General features: G+C 47.9%; 1 protein-coding gene across 2 annotated transcripts in view; it reads left to right on the top strand.

Moving 5' to 3' along the window:
* Positions 1–4,407: 4,407 nt before the first annotated feature.
* LOC123757713 (uncharacterized) overlaps positions 4,408–24,775 on the top strand; it is a 95,525-nt gene continuing 75,157 nt past the window's right edge. The window contains exons 1-3 of one of the 2 annotated variants that reach the window (XM_045741570.2): positions 4,408–4,571; positions 15,860–15,988; positions 19,978–20,151. In XM_045741570.2, coding sequence (XP_045597526.1) covers positions 4,531–4,571; positions 15,860–15,988; positions 19,978–20,151 — 344 coding nt within the window. In that variant the 5' untranslated portion in view covers positions 4,408–4,530. The other variant, XM_045741577.2, reaches the window with a different exon arrangement.

The following is a 24,775-nucleotide window of genomic DNA, read 5'->3' on the forward strand; positions in this document are numbered from 1 at the left end:
CTACACCGAGCTTGTCCACACACTGCCTACATCTTTTGGTACCAGACTACAATTTCCACAGTCAACAATGTAGTACTCGGCGTGTACAGTCCTAATCAACCCAAGACGCTACAGCTTAGACACAGAGCAGACAGCAGACTACGACCGCATCGAGCCGCCACGCTCTCGCTCCCCGAGTTTAGACACTCACAAATCTCAATCGAGCCGCCACGCTCTCCCACATAGAGCTCCACGACTCCGGCCTCACTCAGCTCTCTGCTCTGCTCCAGGCTTCGTCTCAACGTCTGCAACACTGCTAAATCCAGAGACACATCCGCCGACTACGCAGTTCACTTTTCGACCCCAGTTACCAGCCGCACCACAACCTGATCCTACGACGACGGACGATCCTGTACGTGCGACCCCCCACCCTACAAACCCAGTTAGATGACATCAGCGAAGAGGAGGAAGTTAACTTTGATGGTTATGTAACGCGAGCAGGGCGTACAATTCACCGACCAGCTAAATTCCTTGATCAAGTATTTTTCCTTTCATCCCCTGGGAGGGGGAGTTCTGTAGCGAGTAGATTATCCCAATAATATACTCGCTCCAAATATAGTGTTAATATTCCTGTCAACCTTTGGAGATGAATGAGGTGAGGCGTTGCCCGGGCAACACGGTGAGGTGTTGCCCGAGCAATATAAGCAGCGGTGTAGCGAACATTGGCTAGTCTACTTTCAAGTGTGGTCTAGAGCAGACACTTGCGAGATACTGTACCAACGCTCAGTGCGCTCAACTCACACCAACGTATCACCTGTGTACTTCTGTATATTCGACCAAATATATATATAGTATCTTAGTGTCTGTGTTTATTTGTCACCATACTTTACGTAACAATAGAACCGTTACAATATATATATATATATATATATATATATATATATATATATATATATATATATATATATTGCTCTATATATTACGCGTCTCAAAAAAAATCTTATAGATGGATAGATTGATGGACAGACTGATGGATAGATAGATAGATAAGGTCTAGAGTCTATCTACCTGTTATGGGCGGGGTCAGTAATTCGGCCTTTGAGGGGAGGGGGGTGACTTCGATAAAAGGCAAAACGTGTATGAATACACTCTGGCTTCCTGTCCCCCGACACAGTGAATTATAGATTGGTTGATAGATGCATAGACACCTAGCTGGATATATTGATGGGCAGATGGATAAATAGTTAGATTTATTTACTTACATATATTTTTTACAGTATAATTCATTGTGTCGGGAGACAGGAAGCCAGAGTGTATTCATATACATTTTGGCTTTTATGGAGGTCATCCCCTTCCCCCAAAGGTCGAGTTACTGACCCCGCCCAGGATGCAACCCCACAACAAGCTGTCTAACAAAAAAAAAAGGAGCAGTGAATACCTACTCATTGCTAGGTAAACAGAGCCATTAGGTGAAAGGAAATGTGCCCAACCATTTCTGTCCCGCCCGGGATTCGCGTCTGGAATTCAAAATTGTGCGTCGAGAACAAACCCGACTGTACTACAGGAACCTTACTATATAGAGAGTTCAGCAGAAAATTACCATCCTATCAGATTGATATCACACATCTGAAAGCTCACCTTTGAGCTACCTCATCCCTTTGTGTGTATTTTATCTCAATAAACTTATTTCAATTTCAATTTCAAAGCTCACGGAGAAAATCCTAAGGGAATCATTCACCATCTTTCAGTGAACACTGTAAAATTGGGTTAAAATCAAACAATATGGGTTTGTTCAAAATAGATCCTGCCTTACAAACCTGCTCACATTTTTGGAAAAGTAACTCAGACAAAGGACGTCCATTGGATGTAGTATACATGGATTTTGCCTTTGATTTTTGCTTGAATTTTTAAAGCATTGATAAGGTACCACATGAAAGACTGCCAAGGAAATTACAGGTTCATGGAACAAATGGTATAATACTAGAATAGATAAAAACAATAGTTAAAACAAAGAAAACAAAAGGTCTTGCTAAATGGGAATAAATCTGAATCGAGAAATATGGTAAGTGGGGTACCACAAGGGGTCAATTTTGGGGCCAACCCTTTTTTGTCATATACATCAGTATTATAGATGAGAGTATTAAAAACTCAACAAATTTGCAGATGACACAAAGATTTATGGAAAAGTGGGAAATTAAAAGGATATTAAAGGCTTACAAAGATATCTACATGAACTCCACAAATGGCAAATACTGTTTAAAATCGACTGATACAATTAAGACCTTGCATGTGGGGCATAGCAAACCATGCCACAACTACCAAATTAATGACATTACACTACAGTAGACTGATAAAGAAAAGGACCTTGGAATCAAAATCCACCACTCACTAAAAGTTACACAACAAGTAGGAGCAGCAGTAACAAAAGTTGACAACCCCTTGGAATAATCAAGCGTACCTTAATTGACTTTAACTAAGGAAAAGAAGGTAGTACAGTAATTCAATTGAATAAATCTCTGGAGCACCCCAATTTGAATTACTGTATCCAAGCATGGAGACCTTACCTTCAAAAGGACATAGCTGCTCTGGAGAAAGTGTAACACAGGGCAACAAAAATCATTCCAGAGCTAAGTCGACTCTCGTATCAAGAACGGCTGATAGCCTTAGGACTAACAACACTACAAAATAGGCATGACAGGGTGGACTAGTTGAAACTTTTAAATACTGAAGAATTTAGAGGATGTTGATCTGGACAATTTCTTCTAACGAGCAGATGTAATACAGTACAAATAAGGAGCAACGTATCCAAGATCAACAAGCTACAATGTAGGACTAAGAACTTTTTCACCCACATTGTTATAAACCCATGGAACCGCTTACACGCCGAAGCCGTAAATGTCAAAACTCTATTAAATTTTAAAATTGAACTGAAAAAGATTATGAAGGCAAATGGGGGACCTTCGACAAGCCGTCGGCTTCCTGTTTTCGTCGTGGCCAGTATACTTAGGAGCTACAATAATTTTGCCCCAAGAGTGTAACACTGATATGTGTTACATATTGCCTCCAGTTCACACAAGAGGCGAAACAGCTGACAAAAACAATTATAGACCAACATCAAAGTTACCGGTACTATAAGAAATATTTGACAAAAACTATTTACAAGCAGGTCTACTCCTACCAAGTAAAATTCAACATATTAACTTCCTGTCGGTTTGGCTTCCGTTCCCAAAGGAGTACCAATGATGCCATTATTAGTCTGTTTGATATACCCTACACAGCCTTTGACAAAAATGAATTCATAATTGGCCTCTTCATTGACCTGGGAATGAATAAAATAAATAAATAAACAAATAAATAACCCGGAATTTCATATCAGTAGGGCAAAATAGGACGAGAGGACACCTGTAGAAGTAAAAAACGGAAATGAGCAGAAGGAATGTCAGGAAATACCCGTGCCCTGTACAAGTAATCAACAAGTGAGTCAGGCCAGTTAAAATTATAGCGCAACGGGTACAACAAGGCCAGCAGGCGGGGCATAAAGAGCTTGACCTCACTTCCCCGGGACGGGAGACATCTCCCGTCTCAACAAATTTGCAGATCACGCAGGGTGCAGTCGCACCTCCACAGATCTCCAGTATCAGCTCTTGATACTGGTAATGGCTCAAAAGGGCCACCACATGTCGTGCCACCTTTTGGGTGGCTTAATCTTCATCAATCATCACTTCCCCGGACACACTGTTAGGTAAGCAGAACGACCATGAAATGAGAGAGAGATGAGAGATATATACAAGAGTTGTTACATTCTTGTACAGCCACTAGTACGCGTAGCGTTTCGGGCAGGTCCCTGGAATACGATCCCCGCCGCGAAGAATCGTTTTTTCATCCAAGTACACATTTTACTGTTGAGTTAAACAGAGGCTACAGTTAAGGAATTGCGCCCAGTAAATCCTCCCCGGCCAGGATACGAACCCATGACATAGCGCTCGCGGAACGCCAGGCGAGTGTCTTACCACTACACCACGGAGACTGCTGAGTCTCTAAGCTTACAGGAACAACCGTGGACATCTTTAAGAGGAAAACTAAATTGTTTCCTTCAAGGAGTGCCGGACCAACCGAGCTGTGGTGGGTATGTGGGCCTGCGGGCCGCTCCAAGCAACAGCCTGGTGGACCAAACTCTCACAAGTCAAGTCTGGCCTCGGGCCGGGCTTGGGGAGTAGAAGAACTCCCATCAACCAGGTATCAACCAGGAATCAACCAGGAATCAACCAGGCATCAACCAGGTATCAACCAGGTATCAACCAGGTAAGCAATTTCCATTTGCGGTGAGCTACATAATTCATAATGCGATTTGCTTATCATACAGACCACTTCTTCATCCAGTGGGCGGCGGTGGAAAGATTACAATCACCGACATTTATTACAGGGAATAGTTGGCTAAAATTAGTGTGTAGTTGTGTGTGTGTGTGTGGACGCCATCTGTGGGCGTGGGGCGCGGGTGAGCCCGGCGGACAGTTGCTCCTCTCACTACATGTTTACATCAAGGCCAGGAAAATGGCAGAAGGAGGACCTGGAACTCAGACTGTGTTATGTCGGTAAGTGACTCGGCTCTAGAAAATAGACCGAGGAGTGGATGGAAATGGGAGAGGACATCAGTATTTGTGGTACATACTTGGTGAAGACGGAGACAGCGGCTGTAGTGGTCCAGGGCTGTCAGTGGTGGAGGCGGCGTGTGGCTGACCTCAGCCCACCTCAGTTCACTAACCCCAACCTTACCTTCTACTTACAAAAATATTGTGAAAAGAAAGACGCTGGCCTTTAGGTATAGGAATTCAACTTCCTTTGTTTAATTTGGTATTTAAACATTCATTTTGTAGTTTTGTATTGTTATCTTACTGTTGTTACATCAACAGTTTGGTGATCCTAGAAGGGTTTAGCTTGTTTCTTCACTCCTGGTTTGTCCCCACCCTCTTGTAAGCTCAAACCCTACCTGTATATGTTCACTTTATCCCTAACAAAAACTAACCTTATCTAACATACGAACAAAGGTAACTGCAGATGGCATATTGGCCCATACGAGGCAGCTCCTATTTATAACCACCCAATCCCACTCATATACATGTCCAACCTACGCTTGTAACAATCGAGGGACCCCACTTCCACCACGTTACGCGGTAATTGGTTCCACAAATCAACAACCCTGTTAATGAACCAGTATTTACCCAAGTCTTTGCTAAATCTAAACTTATACAATTTATACCCATTGTTTCGTGTTCTGTTTTGTGTTGATACTTTTAATACTCTATTAATATCTCCTTTGTTATGTCCATTCATCCACTTGTAAACGTCTATCATGTCACCCCTAACTTCGCCTTTCCAGTGAGTGCAATTTAAGCTTTGTTAATCTTTCTTTGTATGAAAGAGTTCTAATTTGGGGAATTAACTTTGTCATCCTATGCTGGACACGTTCAAGTAAATTTATATCCATTCTATAGTACGACGACCAAAACTGAACTGCATAATCTAAATGGGGCCTAACCAGAGCAAGATATAGCTGAAGAACAACACCAGGTGTCTTGTTACTAATGCTTCGATTAATAAATCTAAGCGTCCTATTTGCCTTATTATGAACATTCATGCATTGATCCTTTGGTTTTAAATTCTTACTAATCATAATTGCCAGATCCCTTTCGCAATCCAACTTATCAATCTCAACACCATCTAGCTCGTATCTTTTAACTATCATCATTACCTAGCCTCAGAACTTTACATTTATCAGCATTAAACTGCATCTGCCAATCTTTTGACCATTTCAAAACCTTATTTAGATCAACTTAAAGTGATAGTGAGTCTTTTTCTGTGTTAATTTCCCTACCGATTTTTGTATCATTGGCAAATTTGCAAATATTGTTACTCAAACCTGGATGTAAATCATTTATATATATATTATAAACAACACAGGTCCCAGGACAGAGCCTTGAGGCACTCCACTTACAACATTATTCCACTAACTTAACCCCATTTATACTAACTCAGTTTCCTTTGGAATAGCCATGCCCTAATCCAACTTAATATAGCACCCCCAATACCATGAGCCTCTATCTTTTTAATTAGTCTTTCGTGTGGCACTGTATCAAAAGCTTTGCCAAAGTCAAGGTACACAACATCACAATCCTTACCACTATCAATTGCCTCAACTATGCTGGAATAAAAAGATAGCAAATTTGTTAAACATGAACGGCCATGTGCATAACCAAGTTGCAATTCGTTTCTTAATTTATGTTTTTCAAGATGAAGACAAATTGTTTTCATCTTGAAAAAACTTGCAATTATCGATTCAAGTAACATTCCCACAATAGATGTTAGGCTAATTGGCTGATAGTTTGACGCAAGTGATCTATAAATATCTCCTTTCTATCTTCTTTTTTTAAAAATTGGTACCACATTAGCAACCTTCCATGACTCTATTGATTTATTAAATATGGTAGACAGTGGCTCGCAAAGCTCCACTTTACATTCTTTAAGTACCCTAGCAAACACTTCATCTGGCCCTGGTTTTTTGTTTGATTTTAGTTTTACTATTTGTTTAATTATATCCTCCCTGGTAACAGCTAAACTAGTCAACCTGTCCTCGTCCCCACCCACATAGACTTGTTCGGCTGATGGCATATTGTTAAGTTCCTCTTTAGTAAATACAGATATAAAATATTTATTAAAAATACTACTCATCTCCTCGTCATTATCAGTTATTTGACCTGTCTCAGTTTTTAATGGACCAATCCTTTCCCTAGTCTTTGTTTGATATAACTGAAAAAACCCTTTAGGATTTGTCTTTGTTTGCCCTGCTATGCGAACTTCATAGTTTCTTTTTGCTTTCCTTATCTCTTTTTTTAACATTTCTCACCAGTTGTACGAATTCCTGTTCTAAACTGGCTTCCCCATTCTTAATCCTTTTGTACCACGCTGTCTTTTTACCTATAAGGTTCTTCAGATCCTTTGTTATCCACTTTGGGTCATTAGTATTCGATCTATTCAATTTATATGGTATACTACATTCCTGGGCTTTGCTTAGAATATTTTTAAATAAGTTATATTTTGAATCCACATCGAAATCCCCATTTACGTCACCTATTGCTGGGTTCATGTCTCACTTCAAGACCAGCCAACCCCCCCATGCCCAAGACTTAACAATCTATTTGACCCAAAAAATTTCATAGGCTATTGAAATCATCTTTTTGAAAATCTGGCACCTTAACAGAATTTTCTCCTACAGATCTATTCCATTCTATGCTAAATCTGATTTCTTTGTGATCACTGTTCCCTAGCTCACTCCCTATTTCAATGTCATTAAATTGTGTTTCCCTGTTAGTTAACACTAAATCTAAAATATTATTTTCCCGTAGTGGTTCCTTAATGTGTTGGCTAAGAAAGCAATCGTCAATTAAGTCTAGAAAATCTTCTGCTTCATTATTCCCTGTTCTGTTAAACCAATTTATTCCACTAAAATTAAAGTCACCCATGACACAAATACTGCTAGACCTAGATGCTCTAGATATTTCATCCCATAGGTGCTTTGCTTCCATCGTGTTTAAGTTTGGTGGCCTGTATATAACTCCTATTATAAGATTATTTGCTCTTTTGTTTAATTCTATCCAAATAGTTTCTGTATGTGGCTCGGTTTTGATTCCCTCTTTGAGACTACATTTCAAAACACCGATTAAGGGAGCATCTGGGTAGATCTGGGACATAGGTTCGAATCCTCATCACGGCCCTTGTGGATTTGTACATTTCAAATTTTCTCTAACATATATGGCTACTCCCCCTCCTCGTCTAATATATCTATCTGTGTGAAATGGTTTAAATCCATTTATTTGATATTCAGCTAATAGTTCTCTATTTTCTACATTCATCCACGTTTCAGTAAATGCAATAATCTCTCTCTTTCTGGGTGGAGCCCTGTCGGCTCCCCGGAGCTTTACCAGGCTGATATGCTAATGTCAGACTTTGGCATCAGTCATGTGTATGGAGTTCTAGGGCCTACCGGGGACCATGGCCAGAACCTGGCCCCCTTAGAGAGGCAAGGGGAGCAATGGCCTATAGAAACCCCCGTGTGGTTGGAAGCATTCTATGTCTGCCATCGACCGGGTCAAGCATCCAGAAAGGTAAGCATTCCAAAACAAACCCCTATTCTGGTTAAAATTGCTACCAAAAGCCAAACTAGTGGATAGAACTCCCCAACAGAAAACAAGCAAACTAGTATGATGTCACACGTCACCGCGCCACTGTCTGCACAGCTCTCCCTTACCCGGGAGGGGGAGGAGGGGGAAGGGGGAGCCCCAGACCTCCCACTCCGGCTATCCACCCATCAGTTCTTCGGCTGATGCTATAGGCACCGGTTGTGTGCTCCGGCTCCAGTAGTTGTTTCAGCACTGTACCTAGAGTGTGGTTTCTGTTTTCTAGGTGGTGCGTGAGCCGGGAGTGAGTCTCTAGTACTCGGGTTGCATGCGCCTAGGGTACCCTTCCCTAGGTGCCCTGTAAGTACTGCCCTTTGGGCTTTGGGCCACCTTCCACAAGTTCCTTGGGTTCTGCCCCTGCTAGGCCGTTTACTGCTTGGTTTTCGGCCGCTCTTTGTGTGCTCAGGTGTTCTGTCTCCCTTGTTCGCCTTAGGGGTAAGGGGCAGTTTGGCACTGGTGGGGCGCAGGGTACTGTGCAGCTTGTCTCCACCTATCATGGCGGCCGGCTCTGTTCCGCTTGAGTGCGCTGTCCTCTTGTGGGGTTTTCTTTTTCTTTTTGTTTATCTACGTGGTGGGGGGTCTGCCTTTGTTCTTGCCCCTTCTGTCCCTTGTGTTCTGAGTATTTTTCTGGTGGTTCCCCTTGCTAGGTCCCCGTGAGTGTACACGTCCCGGAGGTTCAGCTCTTAGAAAGTTGTTTGGTAGCTTTGGGCGCCGGCTAGCAGTACCCTGCCTGGGACTACCTGAGACCGAGTCCTCTTATAGTAAACGCTCGGGACCCTGGAAATCCCCTGGGGGCGCGCGGGTCTGATGAATGTGATCCCAGAGTCCCCCCCTTGCTTCCAGCGAGTCTGAGGGTTGCTCTCACCCCTTGTCTCAGGGTGACTGTTTTGCTTCCGTCTGCTGCCTGTGGCAGCTCCCCCTTCCCCCTTCCCGGGAGGGGGAAGGGGGAGCCCCAAACCCTTCACGCCGGCTACCCACACCCCAGTTCTTGAGGCTGATGCTATAGGCGGAGGTCGTGTGCTCTGGCTCCAGTGTCGCTACAGCACTGTGCTTCGCGTGTGGTGTTTGTTTTTGTGGGTGCGAGAGCCAGGCGTTATCTTCAGTACTTGGGCTTCATGCTCCTAGGGTTGCCTTCCCTAGGTGCCCTGTAAGTACTGCCCTTGGGGCTTGGGGCCACCTTCCACAGGCACCTCGGGATCTGCCTCTGCGGGTCCGTTTTCCCTTTTCGGTTTTTCGGCCGCCTGTGGGGCTCTTGGGTGTTCTGTTCTCCCTTGTTCCCTGCAGGTAAGAGGCAGTTTGCACTGGTGGGGGCACAGGGTGCTGCAGTTTTGTATTCCCGACATAACGGCCGGCTCTGTTCCTTGGGGTTCGCTGTCCTCTTGCGGGGTTTTGTTTTTCTTTGTTTTTGCCTGGTGGGGGTTCTGCCCTCTTATTCCACTGGTGTTTGCCCTTCCACGGTTCTCCTCGGTGTCGCCCCCTGCTAGGTCCCCGTGAGTGTACACGTCCCTGGGGTACAGCTATTGAAGTTCGCTTGGTAGTTTTGGGCATTGGTTTGCAGCACCCTGCCTGGGACTACCTGAGCGCGAGTCCTCTTAAAGTAAACGCTCAGGACCCTGGGAGACCCCTAGGGGGCGTGTGGGTCCGATGGATGTGACCCCGGAGTCCCTGCTCGCTGTGTGCGAGTTTGAGAGTTGCTCGGTCCCCTTGTCTTGGGGTGACCCTCATTGTTTTTGCCTCTGCCACGCTGCCTGTTGGGTCGGTGATACTTTCGACCCTGAGTCCTGTGAGTGTTGCTGCTTGCTTGTGACTTAATTTACTCAATCTCCCAATCTTCTGATGATTCTCTTCGGGTACAGGCAGCGCGTGCGTTGCAAGCTAGGTTTCATCTGTTGCAACGCGCTCAATTGGTTGCTCACCCGGATGCCCCGGGGCTGCCCTGCTTTGCTTTTCGAGACCCGGACTTGGGGGTGGGGGTCGTTTCGATCCTGGTTCAGTCCGCACCTCCTCGTTCTTCCCCTTCTGTTCGTTCTGGTCCCCCCCTTCCCTGCTTCCGGCCGCGAAACATCTGAGGGTTTCGGAGTCGGAGCAGGGGTTACTTGATCTCGAGACTCGGGCGGCTTCGAAGGATGCCCCTTCCGGGGGGGTGGCAGAGGCATTCAAGTCTTGTCTCCCGGCCGAAGCTTCTGGGTCTGACCAGTGGGCCTCCTTTCTTCCGGCTTCTACGGCTGCTCTGTCCTTGTCTTGTGGGGTCGGGGCTCAGGGAGAAGACTCGGCCCCGTCCCCAGGACCTCGAGGCTGGGGAGGGGCTGACTTGGGGGCCTTGGGCCCCGCTGAACCCCGCCTGGGTTTTTCTTCCCTCTGAGCAGGGCTTGTTGTTACAAGGTGTGGGGTTTTCTTTTCCCCCCCTCTGCGTACGAGTTGGTGTCGGCCCCTCCCCGGGTTCATTTCCGTGTTCCCCCTTGTTTCCCCCCCTTCCTCCTCGCCCCCCCCCGGGTATGTCGGTTCCGTCATTCCAGAAGTTTTCAGCTTATCGCATCCAACCTGGTGTGGTGCGGGCGGCCCTTGCAGCTTACCTCCTGCGTGACCCGGATTATGCCTTGGAAATGGATCCGTCCAAGTTCAGGTTTGGGACTTCGTTCCCTTTCTGGCTCCATTACGAGGTTCCGGAGTCTTCCTGGCTAGTGGACTGCCCCTTGTTTGTTATGGATTCCTGGCATTCCTTCTGTCGTTCCCGCACGCTGGAATGGCGGGAAGCTTTCACGGTGATTCAGGTTTTCCTGGGGGTGATCTTGAGTACCTGAATGAGTGCTTTTTTGCCCCTGCCCTTCCCCGCAATGTGGGCATTGTTCAGCTCCATGTGCAGGTTCCCACCCTTTCGGCAGCGCTCGTGGCGAAGGACTTGTGCGCCCAGGGCTTTTTGGCTTCGGCCTTGCGGTTCTTTTCCCTCCTGGAGCTGTCCTCGGATTGGCTCATGGAGTATGTGAGGATGCTTGGGTACGTCCCGGGTTCCGGCGCCTTGTCCTCAGCAGCGCATTCATCGGCTGCCTTGTTGAAGCTTTTCACGGCGATTTTGCGGGATGCGGTTTCCCTGTTTTATGCTTCCCGTCTCGTGTCGGCAGGTGGTGCTGGGTTCCTCCGTGGAATCTGCTTGGGCTCTGGCTCTTAGGCTGTCATCGCCTTTTTGTCCTCTTCTGTTTGTGGAGTCGGCCGTGGGGCAGTTTATTCAGGCTGCGTCATCGGCTTGTCATCCGATGTCGGACTTGTTGGTTTTCCCGGGGGTCCCGGGATGGGTCTTCCCAGAAGGGTCGTGCCAGGGCTCGGGGTTCCTCTCGTTGTGGTAGGCCACTGGTGTTAGGTTCTGGTTCGGCTCCTGCTTCGAACCCGCCATCATCTGGTCGGTGCGGTGTTTGCTCTGTGCGGGGTTCTGGATCTCGTAAAGGGTGCCGGCCCTTTTGTGGTTTGCCCAATTGACAGGGCGATGGGGGGCGGCTTGCGCTGTTCGCTCTTGCCTGGTCCCACGATTTGTGGGCGTTTCGGGTCGTGTCTGTCGGCCTGCGTTGGGTGGGCCCCCCCCTTCAGGGGGTCGGGGCTGGCAGGGCAGGTTTCTTCCCCTGCGCTTTGTCAGGTCATCTCGGAGTGGGTTCGCTTGGGTGTCGTCGAAACGACGTCATCCCTCAGATGGGTTTCCCGTCTGTTTCCGGTCCCAAAACGGCACTGCGCGGACCTGCGGATCATTCTGGACTTATCCCATCTGAACCCCTGGGTTCATTGCCCCTCCTTTCGGATGACTACGCTGTCTCAGGTTCGGCTCCTCTTGGAGCCAGGCGCTTGGATGGTGTCCCTGGACCTCCGGGATGCTTATTGGAATGTCCCAGTTCATCCGCGGTTCAGGGACTGGCTCGGTTTTGTTGTGGGGCATCTGAGTTACTGCTTTCATTGTCTCCCGTTTGGGTTGAACCCCTGGCACTTCGCGCGTTCACGGGCTTTACGCGGGTCGTGGTAGCCCGTTTGCGTCTCTTAGGTGTTCGGGTTTTGGCCTACCTCGACGACTGGCTGGTTTGGGCTCCCAGCCGGTCGGCTTGCTTGCTAGCCAGGGATTTGGTTCTTTCCCAGCTCACTGGGTTCGGGCTCTTGATGAACTAGAGGAAGTCCCTTCTGGTCCCCTCTCAGGTTCGGACTTGGCTTGGTCTCGTTTGGGACTCTCGGACTGCCTCCTTGTCTCTCCCTCCGGAGTCTCTCCTGCGGCTGCGGTCCCGCCTTCGTCAGTTTCTGGTGGGCCCTCGGGTCACCCGGCGGTTGCTCGAGGGGCTGTGCAGGAGCCTGAACTTCACGATGGTAGTCTACCCGCCGGGTCGGGTTTGGCTTCGTCGGCTGTTCTGGTTCCTTCGGGGTCACCTGTTCCGCCTCTCTCTCGCGTTCACTGGGTTCAAACCCTGGGGGCCTTGCGTCGGCTGCTGAGTCGCCGGCTTCCTCTTCGGGTTTTAAGGGGGTTCAGTGCCTTGGCGCCTACCTGAGCCCTCGCTCGATGTGTACACGGATGCGTCGTCTCTCGGCTGGGGCTTTGTGACCAGTGCTTACCAGGCTGGCCAGGGGCGTTGGGATCCGTCCTTCTGTCGAGCTCACAACACGGTGCAGGAGTTCGCGGCAGTGTGGTTTGCTCTTCGGAGGATTCGGGTCACCCGCGGATTGACGATTTGGCTCTATTTGGATTACTCTCCGGTAGTTCATTGCCTGAACCGCGGGGGTTCAATGCGGTCCTTGTATCTTTGGGGTTGGTCGCTTCAGGTGACTCGTCTGCTGAGTTCTCGGGGTTTGGCTCTCCTGGCGGTTCACGTACGGGGAGTGTCCAACGTCTTGGCCGATGGCCTGTCCCGCTTCGTTGCTCTCTCCTCGGAATGGACGGTCGGGCGCACCGAGGTGAACCTCTTCGCGTCGGCGTGGTCGCGGCGCCCCTCCCCGATCGCGAGGCCGTCGGGGTCGATGACTTTCGGCTGGACTGGTCGAGGTGGGGGTTCCTTTATCTCTTTCCCCCGGTTCGGCTGTTACTCCAGAGCCTGAGTCGCTTAAAGACTTACCAGGGAAGAGTTGTCCTTCTGGCCCCTTGGTGGCCAGCCCAGCCTTGGTTTCAGGCACTGCTTGCCCAGTGTCCGAACCCGAGAGTTTTCCAGCGGCTCCGCCTCTTTCAGCAGATCGGGCTGGTACGTCACGTGGCTGGTTCGATCTTCTCCTCGAGTCTTCGCGTATGGATTTTTTGACTCAAGTTTATCATCTATGGTGATCAGGTGGCCTCTTTGTTGGTGTCCCACCAGAGGGCTTCTTCTGGGAGGCAGTATGAAGATTCCTAGCGGTCCTTCTGTTTCTTTTTTGCGTCTTCGTCATGTTAGTTCGTTGTCTGTTTGGATGGTCTTGTCCTTTCTCTCTTGGTTGTTTCAGGACTGTCATCTTATGCCTAACACTGTCGCCTCATATTGTGTGGCGCTGGCGGAGCCGCTTCAGCTTGCCTTCGGTATGGATGTTACGTCTGCGCTGTTTCGCAAGCTGTCTCGTGCCTTGTTTCACCTCTGGCCTGCTCATGCGCCGCCTGAGCCGTCCTGGTCTTTAGACAGAGTGCTCTCTTACCTTTCGTCTCCTCGTTTCGTTGTGGTCCCTTTGGTCCGGAATTGTTTCTCCAAGGCTGTTTTCTTGTTGGCATTAGCCTCTGGGGGTCGGGTAGGGGAGCTTCATGCTCTCCTCCGGCACAGGGGTTCCTGCTCTTTTGGTCGTAGGATTGTTTTGTTCGCTTGCAGCCGTCTCCTTCTTTTCTGGCGAAGAATGAGACTGCTGCATTCCGGAGGGGTCCGTGGGTGGTTGATGCTTGGTTGGTACGGCTGGGGGTGCATCATGTTTTGTGTCCGGTTGCGGCGCTTCGCCGTTATTTGCGCGCCACGGCTTCTGTGTCCGGGGACGTGCTTTGGGTTGATACGGTTTCCCTTCTTTCCTGTTCGTGGGTTCAGGTCTTCCAGGTTGTCTGCAGGGTTATCAAGTCCAGCCAGCCTGCGATTTATCCCCGTGCCCATGACGTCCGTAAGTTCGCGGCTCTTGCTGCCGTCTTTGGGAATATGTCTTGGTCTGATATTCGGGCGCGGGGTTTTTGGCGGTCGAACAGGGTCCTGGCTGCTCGTTACCTCGTGAATGTCCCTGGGCCTCGTCGGGCCTGTGTTGCTTTGGGTCGGCGGTTGCAGCCAGTTGTCTCGACTTCGAGTTGAGGAGTGAGCGATGACCGCCTCCCGGGTAAGTCCCTCTTTTTGCGTCTGTGGGTAATTAGTTCCAGGGAGCCGACGGGGCTATCCCCAGAAAACCAGCGTTGAATGTAATGAAACGCCATTTTCTGGGTGAGTCCCGGAGGCTCCCCCTTTCCCCTTCCCGGGGAGGGGGGAGCTGTGCAGACAGTGGCATGGCGACGTATGACGTCACACTAGTTTGCTTGTTTTCTGTTGGGGAGTTCTATCCACTGGTTTGATTTTTGGTAGCAATTTTAACCAGAATAGGGGTTTGTTTTGAGGCGCTTACCTTTCTGGGTGCTTGTTCCAGTCGATGGCAGACATGGAATGCTTCCAACCACACGGGGGTTTCTATAGGACATTGCTCCCCGTGCCTCTCTGAGGGGGCCCGGTTCTGGCCGTGGTCCCTGGTAGGCCTAAGAACTCCATACACATGACTGATGCCAAAGTCTGACATTAGCATATCAGCCTGGGAAAGCTCCGGGGAGCCTCCAGGACTCACCCAGAAAATGGTGTTTCATTACATTCAACGCTGTTTTTTTTTACAATTTACATACTGCTCTCTATAGGTTAATCTTTACTGTATATATATTCATTACTCCTTTTCCCAGTTTCATGGGGACGTGGGGAAAGGCAATTGCCTAAACTAGATAGATGAGGGTGAAAGAAATCCAGTGACACTTGTCCTTTCACACTACTTCCCTCACTTGCCACATAACAAAGAACCAGCATCAACCACATTCCAACAAGTCATCCATGGCAGTATCTCAGCCAATGTTCTTGTAAGCTGCTGCTTCCACCTAACTTTATTTACTATCACTTCACATGCACTGTTTTCACTTGTATGGTCTTTCCTTATGTACAACTCTATTAACATTCATTAATTTAACGTGAGTGATGGCCAGTACAAGAACTTACCAGAAAAGAACAAAACAGATTTTGAATATTTCTTAATCTCATGAGGCACTGACTTAAGCACAATAATATTTTCATGAATGTTTGTAATGTAACTGGCTTCCATCAGGTTCAGGTTCATCTACATGCTACATTTACCCAAAATGCTATGCGTACTAGTGGCTTTAGGTATTGTATGTCTTAGCTCTATTTATAAATCCAACATTATGTTTGTAACTAATCTTCTATGTATGTACTTTTACCTGAATAAACATTTGATTTGATTTGATTTGACACAGTCTCCCTGGCTTGGTGCCATCTTGTGATAATTAGTTACTGCCATCAGGTAGGGGCAGTTTCACACCACTGACAAATAGATTCCAGTCTTGTATATTTATTTTGTCAAAGCAGGAAATTACTGTGTAGTTTTCTTCACCATTGAAAGAACTTTGGTTGAACCAAAAATAAGTTTTAATTGTCTTACCCCTCCAACAGATACTTCATAAATAATGTGTGCAATAAAGGAGACCAATGCCGATTTTCACATGACCCTGCTGTTGCACAGCCATCTATGTTCTGCCGGTATTACTTGAAGGGAACCTGCGCCTATGGGGATAAGTGCAGGTAAGATATAAATGTAATAAATAATTACAATAAAAGCTGATGGTGCAAGTACATGTACTGAATCTTTCAATAGTTGGGGAGATCTAACAAATTTAAAAAACTTATGAATTTATTGATACATTTTCTAACAATTTCCAACATCCTTTTCATCCCAGTTAATTTCCTTTCTCCTCCCCTCCCTTTCTTGCTCTTTCACCTCTTCCCTACTCCATTTCCCTTCTTTTTTTCCTCCCCAACCCCCTGTTCCCCCCCCCCCCCCACCTCCATCTTCTCTCCCTCTCTCTCTCTCCTTTTTCTGGGGGGAGCCCCATCAGCTCCCCAGAGCTATCCAGGCTGATATGGCATTATTAGCTTTTTGACATCAAAGTGCATGGAGTTCTTGCCTACTGGGGACTACGAGCCAGAACCTGGCCCCCCCTCAGAGAAGTACAGGGAGCAATGGCCTATAGAAATCCCTGTGTGGTTAGAGGCATTCTATGTCTGCCATTGACCGAGTCTGGCACCCAGAAAGGTAGGGGGCCCCAAAGTAAACCACTATTCTTGTGAAAATATTTCTACCGATAGCCAAACGAGTGGACAGAACTCCCCAAACAAAAATTAGTAAATGAGCATGACATCACATTGCTGCCCCGCTGTCTGTGCAACCCCCCCCTCCCCGGGAGGGGGAAGGGGGGGTTGCCCCCCCCCTCACGTTGGCGATCCAACCCCAGTTCAGAGGCTGAATGTCAAAAATACGAAAAAAAAACTCTGGCCTCTGGCTCCTGTTTCAGTTTCTGTGCCTTGTGGCGTGGGCTGTCTCTACAGGTGGGGTGTTAGCCAGAAGTAATATTCTACGTTAATCGGGCTGCATGCGCCTAGGGTTTCCTTCCCTAGGTGCCCTGTAAGTACAGTATTGCCCTTGGGGCTTGGGGCCACCTTCCACAAGTCACTTTGGGATCTACCTCTGCTGTCTTTTACTGGTCGGTACTTGGCTGCCCTTGGAGTCAGCTGGGGTTTCTGTTGCCCTTGTTTGTCTCTGGGTAGGGGGTAATTTTCATCATTGGTAGGGGCGCAGGGTACTGCACAGCTAGCTATCACCTCTTAGCGACCGGGTCTGTCCCGCTTGGGTACGTTGTCTTCTTGCGGGGTTTTTCTTTTGTTTTTATTTTCCTGCCTGTTGGGGGAGGGGGGTCTGCCTTTGGTTGGTTGCCCCCCTATATTTATATAGACATATCTGTGTTTTTGGTGGTACCCCCTGCTTGGCCCCCGTGAGTGGACACGTCCTGGGGGTTCAGCTCTTGGAAGTTTGCTTAGTAGTTTTGGGCGCAGGTTCACAGTACCCTGCCTGGGTTTCCCTTAGCGTATTGCCAAAGCTCAGGGGCCCCGGAAAACCCTGCAGGAGCTCCGTGTTCCGATTGATGTGACCCTTGAGTCCCCTCTCGCTTTGTACGAGGTTGATGGTTGCTCTGTCCTCTTGTCTCCTGGTGACAATCACCGGCTGTGCCTCCGCCTTGCTGCCTGTAGGGTCGGTGATTATTTTGACCCAGAGTCGTGCGACGTTTCTTATTTGTAAGTGCTCCAGCTCATCCAAGCTAATGATCATGATATGAGGGTGCAGACAGCAGCTGCATTGCATGCTAAGTTCAGGTTGCTGCAAAGCGATAAGTTGGTCGCTTCCCAGATGCCCCAAGACTGCCCTGTTTAGGTTTTAGGGACCCGGACTTGGGGTCCTAATATGCTAATATGCTCACAATACTTTTGAGTATAGCGATGATTCACACATTTTATTATATAAATACAGTATATCACACTACACACTTTTGAATAATATTACTGAAAAAAAACAGAAAAAATCAGAGACATTGAAATAATTAGGTAATAATATCTTTGTGGCAATCCCTCCTGCCTGACAGCAAGGGTGGAGCAGACTGCCTATGACACTGGCTTCCCGTCAATGCCTCAATTTTGCCAGACTTCCCCACCCTATTGTGGCCAGAATGTCACCTACGAGTTTTTTCTTTTAATTTTCCTGTGATCAGAGAACACAAATGAACACTTTTATAAGATGATTTTTATTTTTTTTTGCGCCTGGCAGTGTTGAAGCTATTAATAGCGGAGCAGCACAAGGGTTAAAGTATACTATAGAAGACACACAAAACCTCCAATCGGATGTTAATAAAACCTTTCATTGGGCCACAGAAAATAGCTTGACGTTTAATGAGGATAAGTTCCAGTTACTGCTCTATTGAAAAACAAAAATATCAAAACAGGAACTTCATGTAAAATGCAGTGAAACCACACTATTGAAAAGAAAAGTTTTGTTAATTGATTTAGGAGTAATCTTGTCAGAAGACTTTAATTTTAAAGAACATAACAAAATAACTGTCATAACTGCAAGAGAAATGATAGGTTGGATAACAAGAAGCTTCCAAACAAGAGATGCCACACCAATGAAGATACTTTTTAAGATATGCTCTCAAGTGGAACATTGTTGCACACTAACAGCTCCGACTGTTATTGTGCAACAAGCTGGAGAAATTGTTGACCTGGAGAGCATGCAAAGATCTTTTACTGCTAGAATTCACTCAATAAAATGTCTAAATTATTGGGACTGTTTAGAAATGTTTAATCTGTATTCCCTAGAGTGCAGGCGAGAGAGGTACATAATAATTTACACTTGGAAAATACTAGAGGGGACTAGTTCCAAATCTGCACACAGAAATAACACCACTTGAGAACAGAAGGCATGGCAGGATGTGTAAAATAGCCCCAATTAAAAGCAGAGATGCAATTAGCACACCGAGAGAGAACTCAATCAACATCAAAGGCCCAAGACTTCATCACGCTCTCTCTACACATACGGGGCATAATTGGCTAACCTCTCATTGTGTTTAGAAAAGAACTTGACAAACTCCTTCAAAGGATGCCTGATAACCAGACTGACTTATACGTCAGGCTGCAACCAGCTGCACCGAACAGCCTGGTTGGCCAGACCACCAACCCTGAGGAGGCCTGGTCTGAGACAGGGCCATGGGGATGTTGATTCATAGAATCAACAACAGGTATACGACAGGTATAGAGTAAGATCTGAAGAGGACTGTAGGGTGCTCCAAGAAGATCTTAACAAACTTCGGGAGTGGACCGATAAATGGATGATGGTATTCAATCCAAATACTGTAAGTGTAAAGTAATAAAAATAGGTAAGGGAGATAGATTTGTATTTAGCTATGCCATAAGGGCAAGGCAGTTAAAAGAAACAATAAGAGAAAAAGACCTGGGAGTAGTCATAATCTCAAAAATAACACCAGAAGCTCATGTGAACAGGATAACATCAGCAGCATATGAGAAGTTAGCAAACATAAGAATGTCATTTAAGAATCTAAACAAGGCTTTAAAAACTTGCACCTTGTGAAGTATTAACAGAAACTTGTTGAAGTTCAGAGGTTTGCAACTAGATTAGTACCAGAATTGAGAGGTCTCGGCTATGAGAACAAATGAGAGAACTCATCCTTATTATAGGACAGAAGAAACAGAGGGAATATGATAACTACATACAAGATCTTGAGGAGAATAGATAAAGTAGATAAAGTAAGTACTGTACAGTACTGTATTTCAATTAAAAGGGGTAGGAGAAGAGGGACAGTGGAAGCTGGACTTGCAATTGAGTAAGAGATACTGATCACCCTGTATGGGTGGTCGGCAAGTGAAGTACATTGAAGGAAGAGGTTGTTGAAACCAGTTCCACCCACAAATTTAAAAATAAATGTAATGATAATGTAATGCTAAGAGAGGTAATTTGCACCAGGTATAAATGGCTGGGTGGTGGGGTATAAACAGCTAGATCTCGTTCCTCTGTAGTCACTGATAGGTAAGCACTACTCACATCATTCTTGGTTTTTACACATTTGGGTACAGTCTTATTGTACAGTATTACTTATAAATAAAATGATATATTTGTATTACCTTCTCCATTTAAGCTCTCATTTTCTGATTATGTGAACACTTTTTAGGTATGAACATAGTGTGCCAGAGTATGTTGGTAAAATATATGCTCCTCAAAGTAATGCTGCTCCTGCTCCTGCTCCCGCTTCTAATCGGCCTGATGGGCTCAACGCTAATTATAATGTAAAAGTTCCTGGCGAACCACCGGTACCATCTAGTCAGCCTAATGCATTAAGCACCAGGTATGATTATTCTCGACCTGAATTTTGTGTTTTTGTTGCTGTGAAAGTCTGCATGTTGTAGCAGGTATTCCCATTAGTTATACTTTATGGATTTTGTACTTTTGAATTATTTAATTGATATATGGTTTTTCCATTCCTGGGCTTTAATGTCAAGAGCATCAAAGGATTTGCTTCAAACTAAAGCACTTATGTATTAGCATGATGCAGTGTGGCCTCTTGTGCTTCATGTAGTGCAACCCATAATGATCACTTCTAGGGGTGCTTTTACCAGTGTTGGATGATTGTTATTAATGAATAAGATCATGACACAAAATTTTCTGTTTTCATATTCAGTGTAGGTTATCCAGTGTTTGGGATCCTCATTTATAGATGGTGTCTTAACAATGAATTGGTTGTTCTGCATATCGTGCACGTAAATACCAGACGACTTGCTAGATAGTCTTTGTTACACTTGAGGATGGGAAGTCATATATTTGAGTGGCAATTTTTTCTGTGGGAAGCTTCGGCTCCCTAAGCTATCCAAATTGACATGTGCCATATTAGTTTGCTGTCATCAGTTACGGGAGTTCTGTGCCTACAGCAATGGCCATTATGGCACTACATTTAAAGTATGTCGTGTGTGCCATTGACCGGGGAGGGCACCCAGAAAGACAGGCGAAACAATACAAACCCCAACTGGTAAAAATTGCAACCTACGTCTGAACAGAATCAAAGAACTCCCCCAAAAGATAAACAAACAAATCGTCATCCAGTGCCCCCCCCCACTCATTAGTGCCCCCCCTCACCAGCCCACTCAGGTAAACCAGCAGCCTACCACCGCAGTTCTTGACTGATGTGCCTGGTGTCAATATGTATCCTCTGGTCTCCCTTTCCTGTCTGGAATTTTGACTTTGTGAATAAGCCAGCTGTGTGTGTGGGGTGTTGGACAGGTGTTCTCAGTACGCTGGGCTGTATGCGCCTAAGGCTACCTACTCTATGTGCCTGGTAAGTATGTCCCTTGCGTTGTAGGATTATTTTCCCTGGGTTGTTCGGGTCTCACTCCCGTTTGAGGGCTTCGTCGCTTGGCGTTGTTCTCGCCCTTGGGGTGCATGGGGGGTCTTGAGATTTCAGTCTTGCCCTGGGCTGGGAGTGGGTTTTTGCTGGGTGGGGAGCACCTCGGCCGGCACAGTCTGCATACATGTGGCGGCCAATTATTCTCTTTGGCGGCCAGTTTGTTTGTGTTGCTTTTGGGACTTTTTTTTCATGTGGGGAGCCTCTACGGCTCCCTGGAGCATATCGAGCTAATATATATTAGACCGGGACATTAGCTATGGAGTTCAGACCTACCAGGGACCAGTGCCAGAACCTGGCCCCTTCAGAGAGATTTCAAGGAGCAATGGCTCTGGAAATCCCCCTTGTGGTTGGGGTTTTTCCTTATCTGCCATCGACTGGGGTTAGGCACCCAGAATGGTAGGGTGTAACAAAACAAATCCCCACATGGTAAGAAACTAAAACAAAAAAATGAACAGAGGTAGAAACTCCCTACAATCTCAAGGAAACAAGCAGACAAGCAAACATCATACTTTACTGCCGCGCTGCTCATCCGCTCAGCCCTCCCTCTTCAAGTGGGGAGTGAGGCCCCGGACCTCACCGCGCCAGCTGCCTAGCATCAGTTCGTAAGCTAATGTCAACCGGGACAGACTCTACTCTAGCCTCAAATTCCTGTGCGGTGTTTGCCTGTGTGGTGTTTCCTGCTGTCTAGTCGTGGTGTGTGGTGACTAGGAGTACCTCATCGGTGCCGGGGCTGCATGCGCTTAGGGGCTTCCTTTCCTAGGCACTCTGTGAGTACTGCCCCTGTGTGTCAGGGTTATCTTCCCTGGGGCGTTCGGGAACCGCTCCTGTAGGGGTTATTGCTGCTCGGCATTTGCCTCGCCCTTGGGGCCAGCTGGGGCTTGGGGCCCATGTTTGGCCTCGGGTAGGGAGCGGTGTTGTGCTGGTTAGGGTGTCAAGGTGTTGCGCGGCCTGCCACCTACGCGGCGACCGATTCCTGTTGCCTCTGGGGACAGTGTACTTTTGCAGGGTTTTTGTTTTGTTTTGTTTTTGTTTGCCTGGCGGGGGTCTGCCTCGTGGGACTATAGTTTCCCTGATACTGTTTTGGTGGCCCTCTGCTAGGCCCCCCATGCTTGTACATGTTACAGGGGATTCAGTGTTGTCCTCTACCCGTTGTTAGTTTGGGTTTTTTAATCGGTTAGCAACACCTTGCCCGGGCTTTCCATAGTTGTTACCTTACTGGCCCTGGAAACCCCTGTCGGGGCTCGGTGGACCCATGGATGTGTTTCCCAAGTTCCAGCCTGCCTTGTGCGGGTTTGAAGGTTGCTGTGTGCCATTGTCTCAGGGGTGACAGTCACCTGTTTTGCCTCCGTCATGCTGCCTGTTGGGTCAACGACATCTTTGACCCAGAGTCCTGCGAGTCGTGTTCTCTGCTTGTGCTCCAGTTTTATTCTGAGGATGTTGCTGTTAGGATACAGGCAGCATCCGTGTTGCATGTTATGTTTAGGTTGCTGCAATGCGCTAGGTTGGTTTCCCACCCGGATGCCCCGAGGCTGCCCCGTTTTGGTTTTAGGGACCCGGACCTGGGGACGTTAGTCGCTTCGATTGACTCCTTCCGTGCTCCCTGGTCCTTCCCCTGTTATTCATCCTGCACCTCCTCCCTGTGTCCTGCTCCCAAACATCTGAGGGTTAGGGTTTCGGTTTTGGCACAGCGTTTAGTTGGTAATGAGACACGGGCGGCTTCGGGGGCTGCCCCATTCGGGTTGGGGACGGAGGCATTTGAGCCATTCTTCCTGCCGAGGCTTCTGGGTCCAACCAGAATTGTCTGGTTGGACCCCCTTTTTGTCTGCCTTTCCCCTGGACTCTGCCTTTTCTTCAGGGGTAGAGGTTTTAGAGGACGGCTCTGCCCCGGGTCCCAACGTGGGGGATTTTGGGGCTGGGGAGGAGTTGACCTGGGGTCCTTGAGGCCCCCTTTGAACCCGCTTGGGTGCTTTTCCCTTCCTCGCAGGGCTTATTGTTGCAGGAGGAGGGGTTTCCTTAACCCCTTTCCCTGTATGAGTATGATTTGGGTTTGGCTCCTCCCCGGGTTCGGTTCCGGGCTCCTTTGGGTTCCTCGGCTCCATCTTTCCAGAGGTTTTCTACTTCCCGTATCTCCGTGAAGGAGGCTCGGGAGGCTCTTGCTGCATACCTCTTGCGAGACTTGTTTTATGCCTTTGTGATGAATCCATCCATTTTCGAGTTTGGTTCTTCTGCCCACTTTTGGGTGCATTTAGAGGTTCTAGAGTCTTCCTGGCTGGCAGACTGTCCATTCTTTTCGTTGGGGGCATTGGCATGGGGTCTGTCGGACCCGCACGCTTGATTGGCGTGAAACTTCTATGGTTCTGCAGGTTTACCTTTACTTTTGACATCGTTGGTTGTGGAGGATTTGTGCACCCGTGGGCATTTGACTTCGGTCTTACGTTTCTTTTCCCTTCTCAAGCTGTTTTCTGCCTGGCTTGAGGAGGATGTGGAAGCGTTGAGTGACGGGGCTTCGTCTGGGATGCTGACTCCGGCAGCTAGGGCGTCGGGTGCACTGTTGAAGCTCTTGCGCCCGTCCTGAAGGAGGCGGTGTCTCTGTTATTTACTTCTCGCTTCGCATGCCATCAGGCTGTGCTCGCCCTCTCTTTGGAATCCGCTTGGGCCCTGGCTCTTAGGTTTTCATCTCTGTTTTGTCCATTGCTGTTTGCAGAGGCTGCGGTCTCGCAGTTTCTCAGGCACCCATGCACCCAGCTTGCCAGGTTCGGGCTCCTGGTGAACTGGAGGAAGTCCCATCTGGTTCCATCCCAGGTTCAGACCAGCCTGGGTCTTGTTTGGGATTCTCGGACTGCTTCCTTGTCTCTCCCTCCAGAGGCGCTGTTGTGGCTGCGGTCCCGCCATTGGCTGAGGGGGTCCTAGGTCACTCGGTGGTTGCTCGAGAAGTTGTGCGGGAGTCTGAACTTCGCTGTGCTGGTCTACTTGCGAAGTCGGGTTTGACTTCGGCGTCTGTTTTGGTTCTTTCAGGGGACGCCCCTTCCACCTCTCTTGCGATCGTTGGGTTCATCCTGGTCGAACCCAACCCGAACCCGAACAGGGGAGCTGGTCGGCCGAGCGGACAGCACGCTGGACTTGTGATCCTGTGGTCCCGTGTTCAATCCCGGAAGCCGGCGAGAAACAGTGGGCAGAGTTTCTTTCACCCTATGCCCCTGTTACCTAGCAGTAAAATAGGTACCTGGGTGTTAGTCAGCTGTCACGGGCTGCTTCCTGGGGGTGGAGGCCTGGTCGAGGACCGGGCCGCGGGGACACTAAAGTCCCGAAGTCATCTCAAGATAACCTCAAGATCCTCTGATAGCCTTGTGTCGGTTGCTGCGTCGCTGGCTTCCTCTTAGGGGTTTTTGGGGTTCGGTACCTTGGCGCCTTCCCAAGACTTGGCTCGATGTGTTCATGGATGCGTTGTCTCTCGGCTGGGGCTTTGTGACCAGTGCTCATCAGCTCGGCCAGGGACAGTGGGGGTCTGTCCTTCCATCGGGCTCACAGCACGGTTTGGGAGTTCACGGCAGTCTGGTTTGCACTTCGGAGG

The sequence above is a fragment of the Procambarus clarkii genome, chromosome 22, assembly GCF_040958095.1.
Source record: "Procambarus clarkii isolate CNS0578487 chromosome 22, FALCON_Pclarkii_2.0, whole genome shotgun sequence".
Taxonomy (NCBI): domain Eukaryota; kingdom Metazoa; phylum Arthropoda; class Malacostraca; order Decapoda; family Cambaridae; genus Procambarus; species Procambarus clarkii.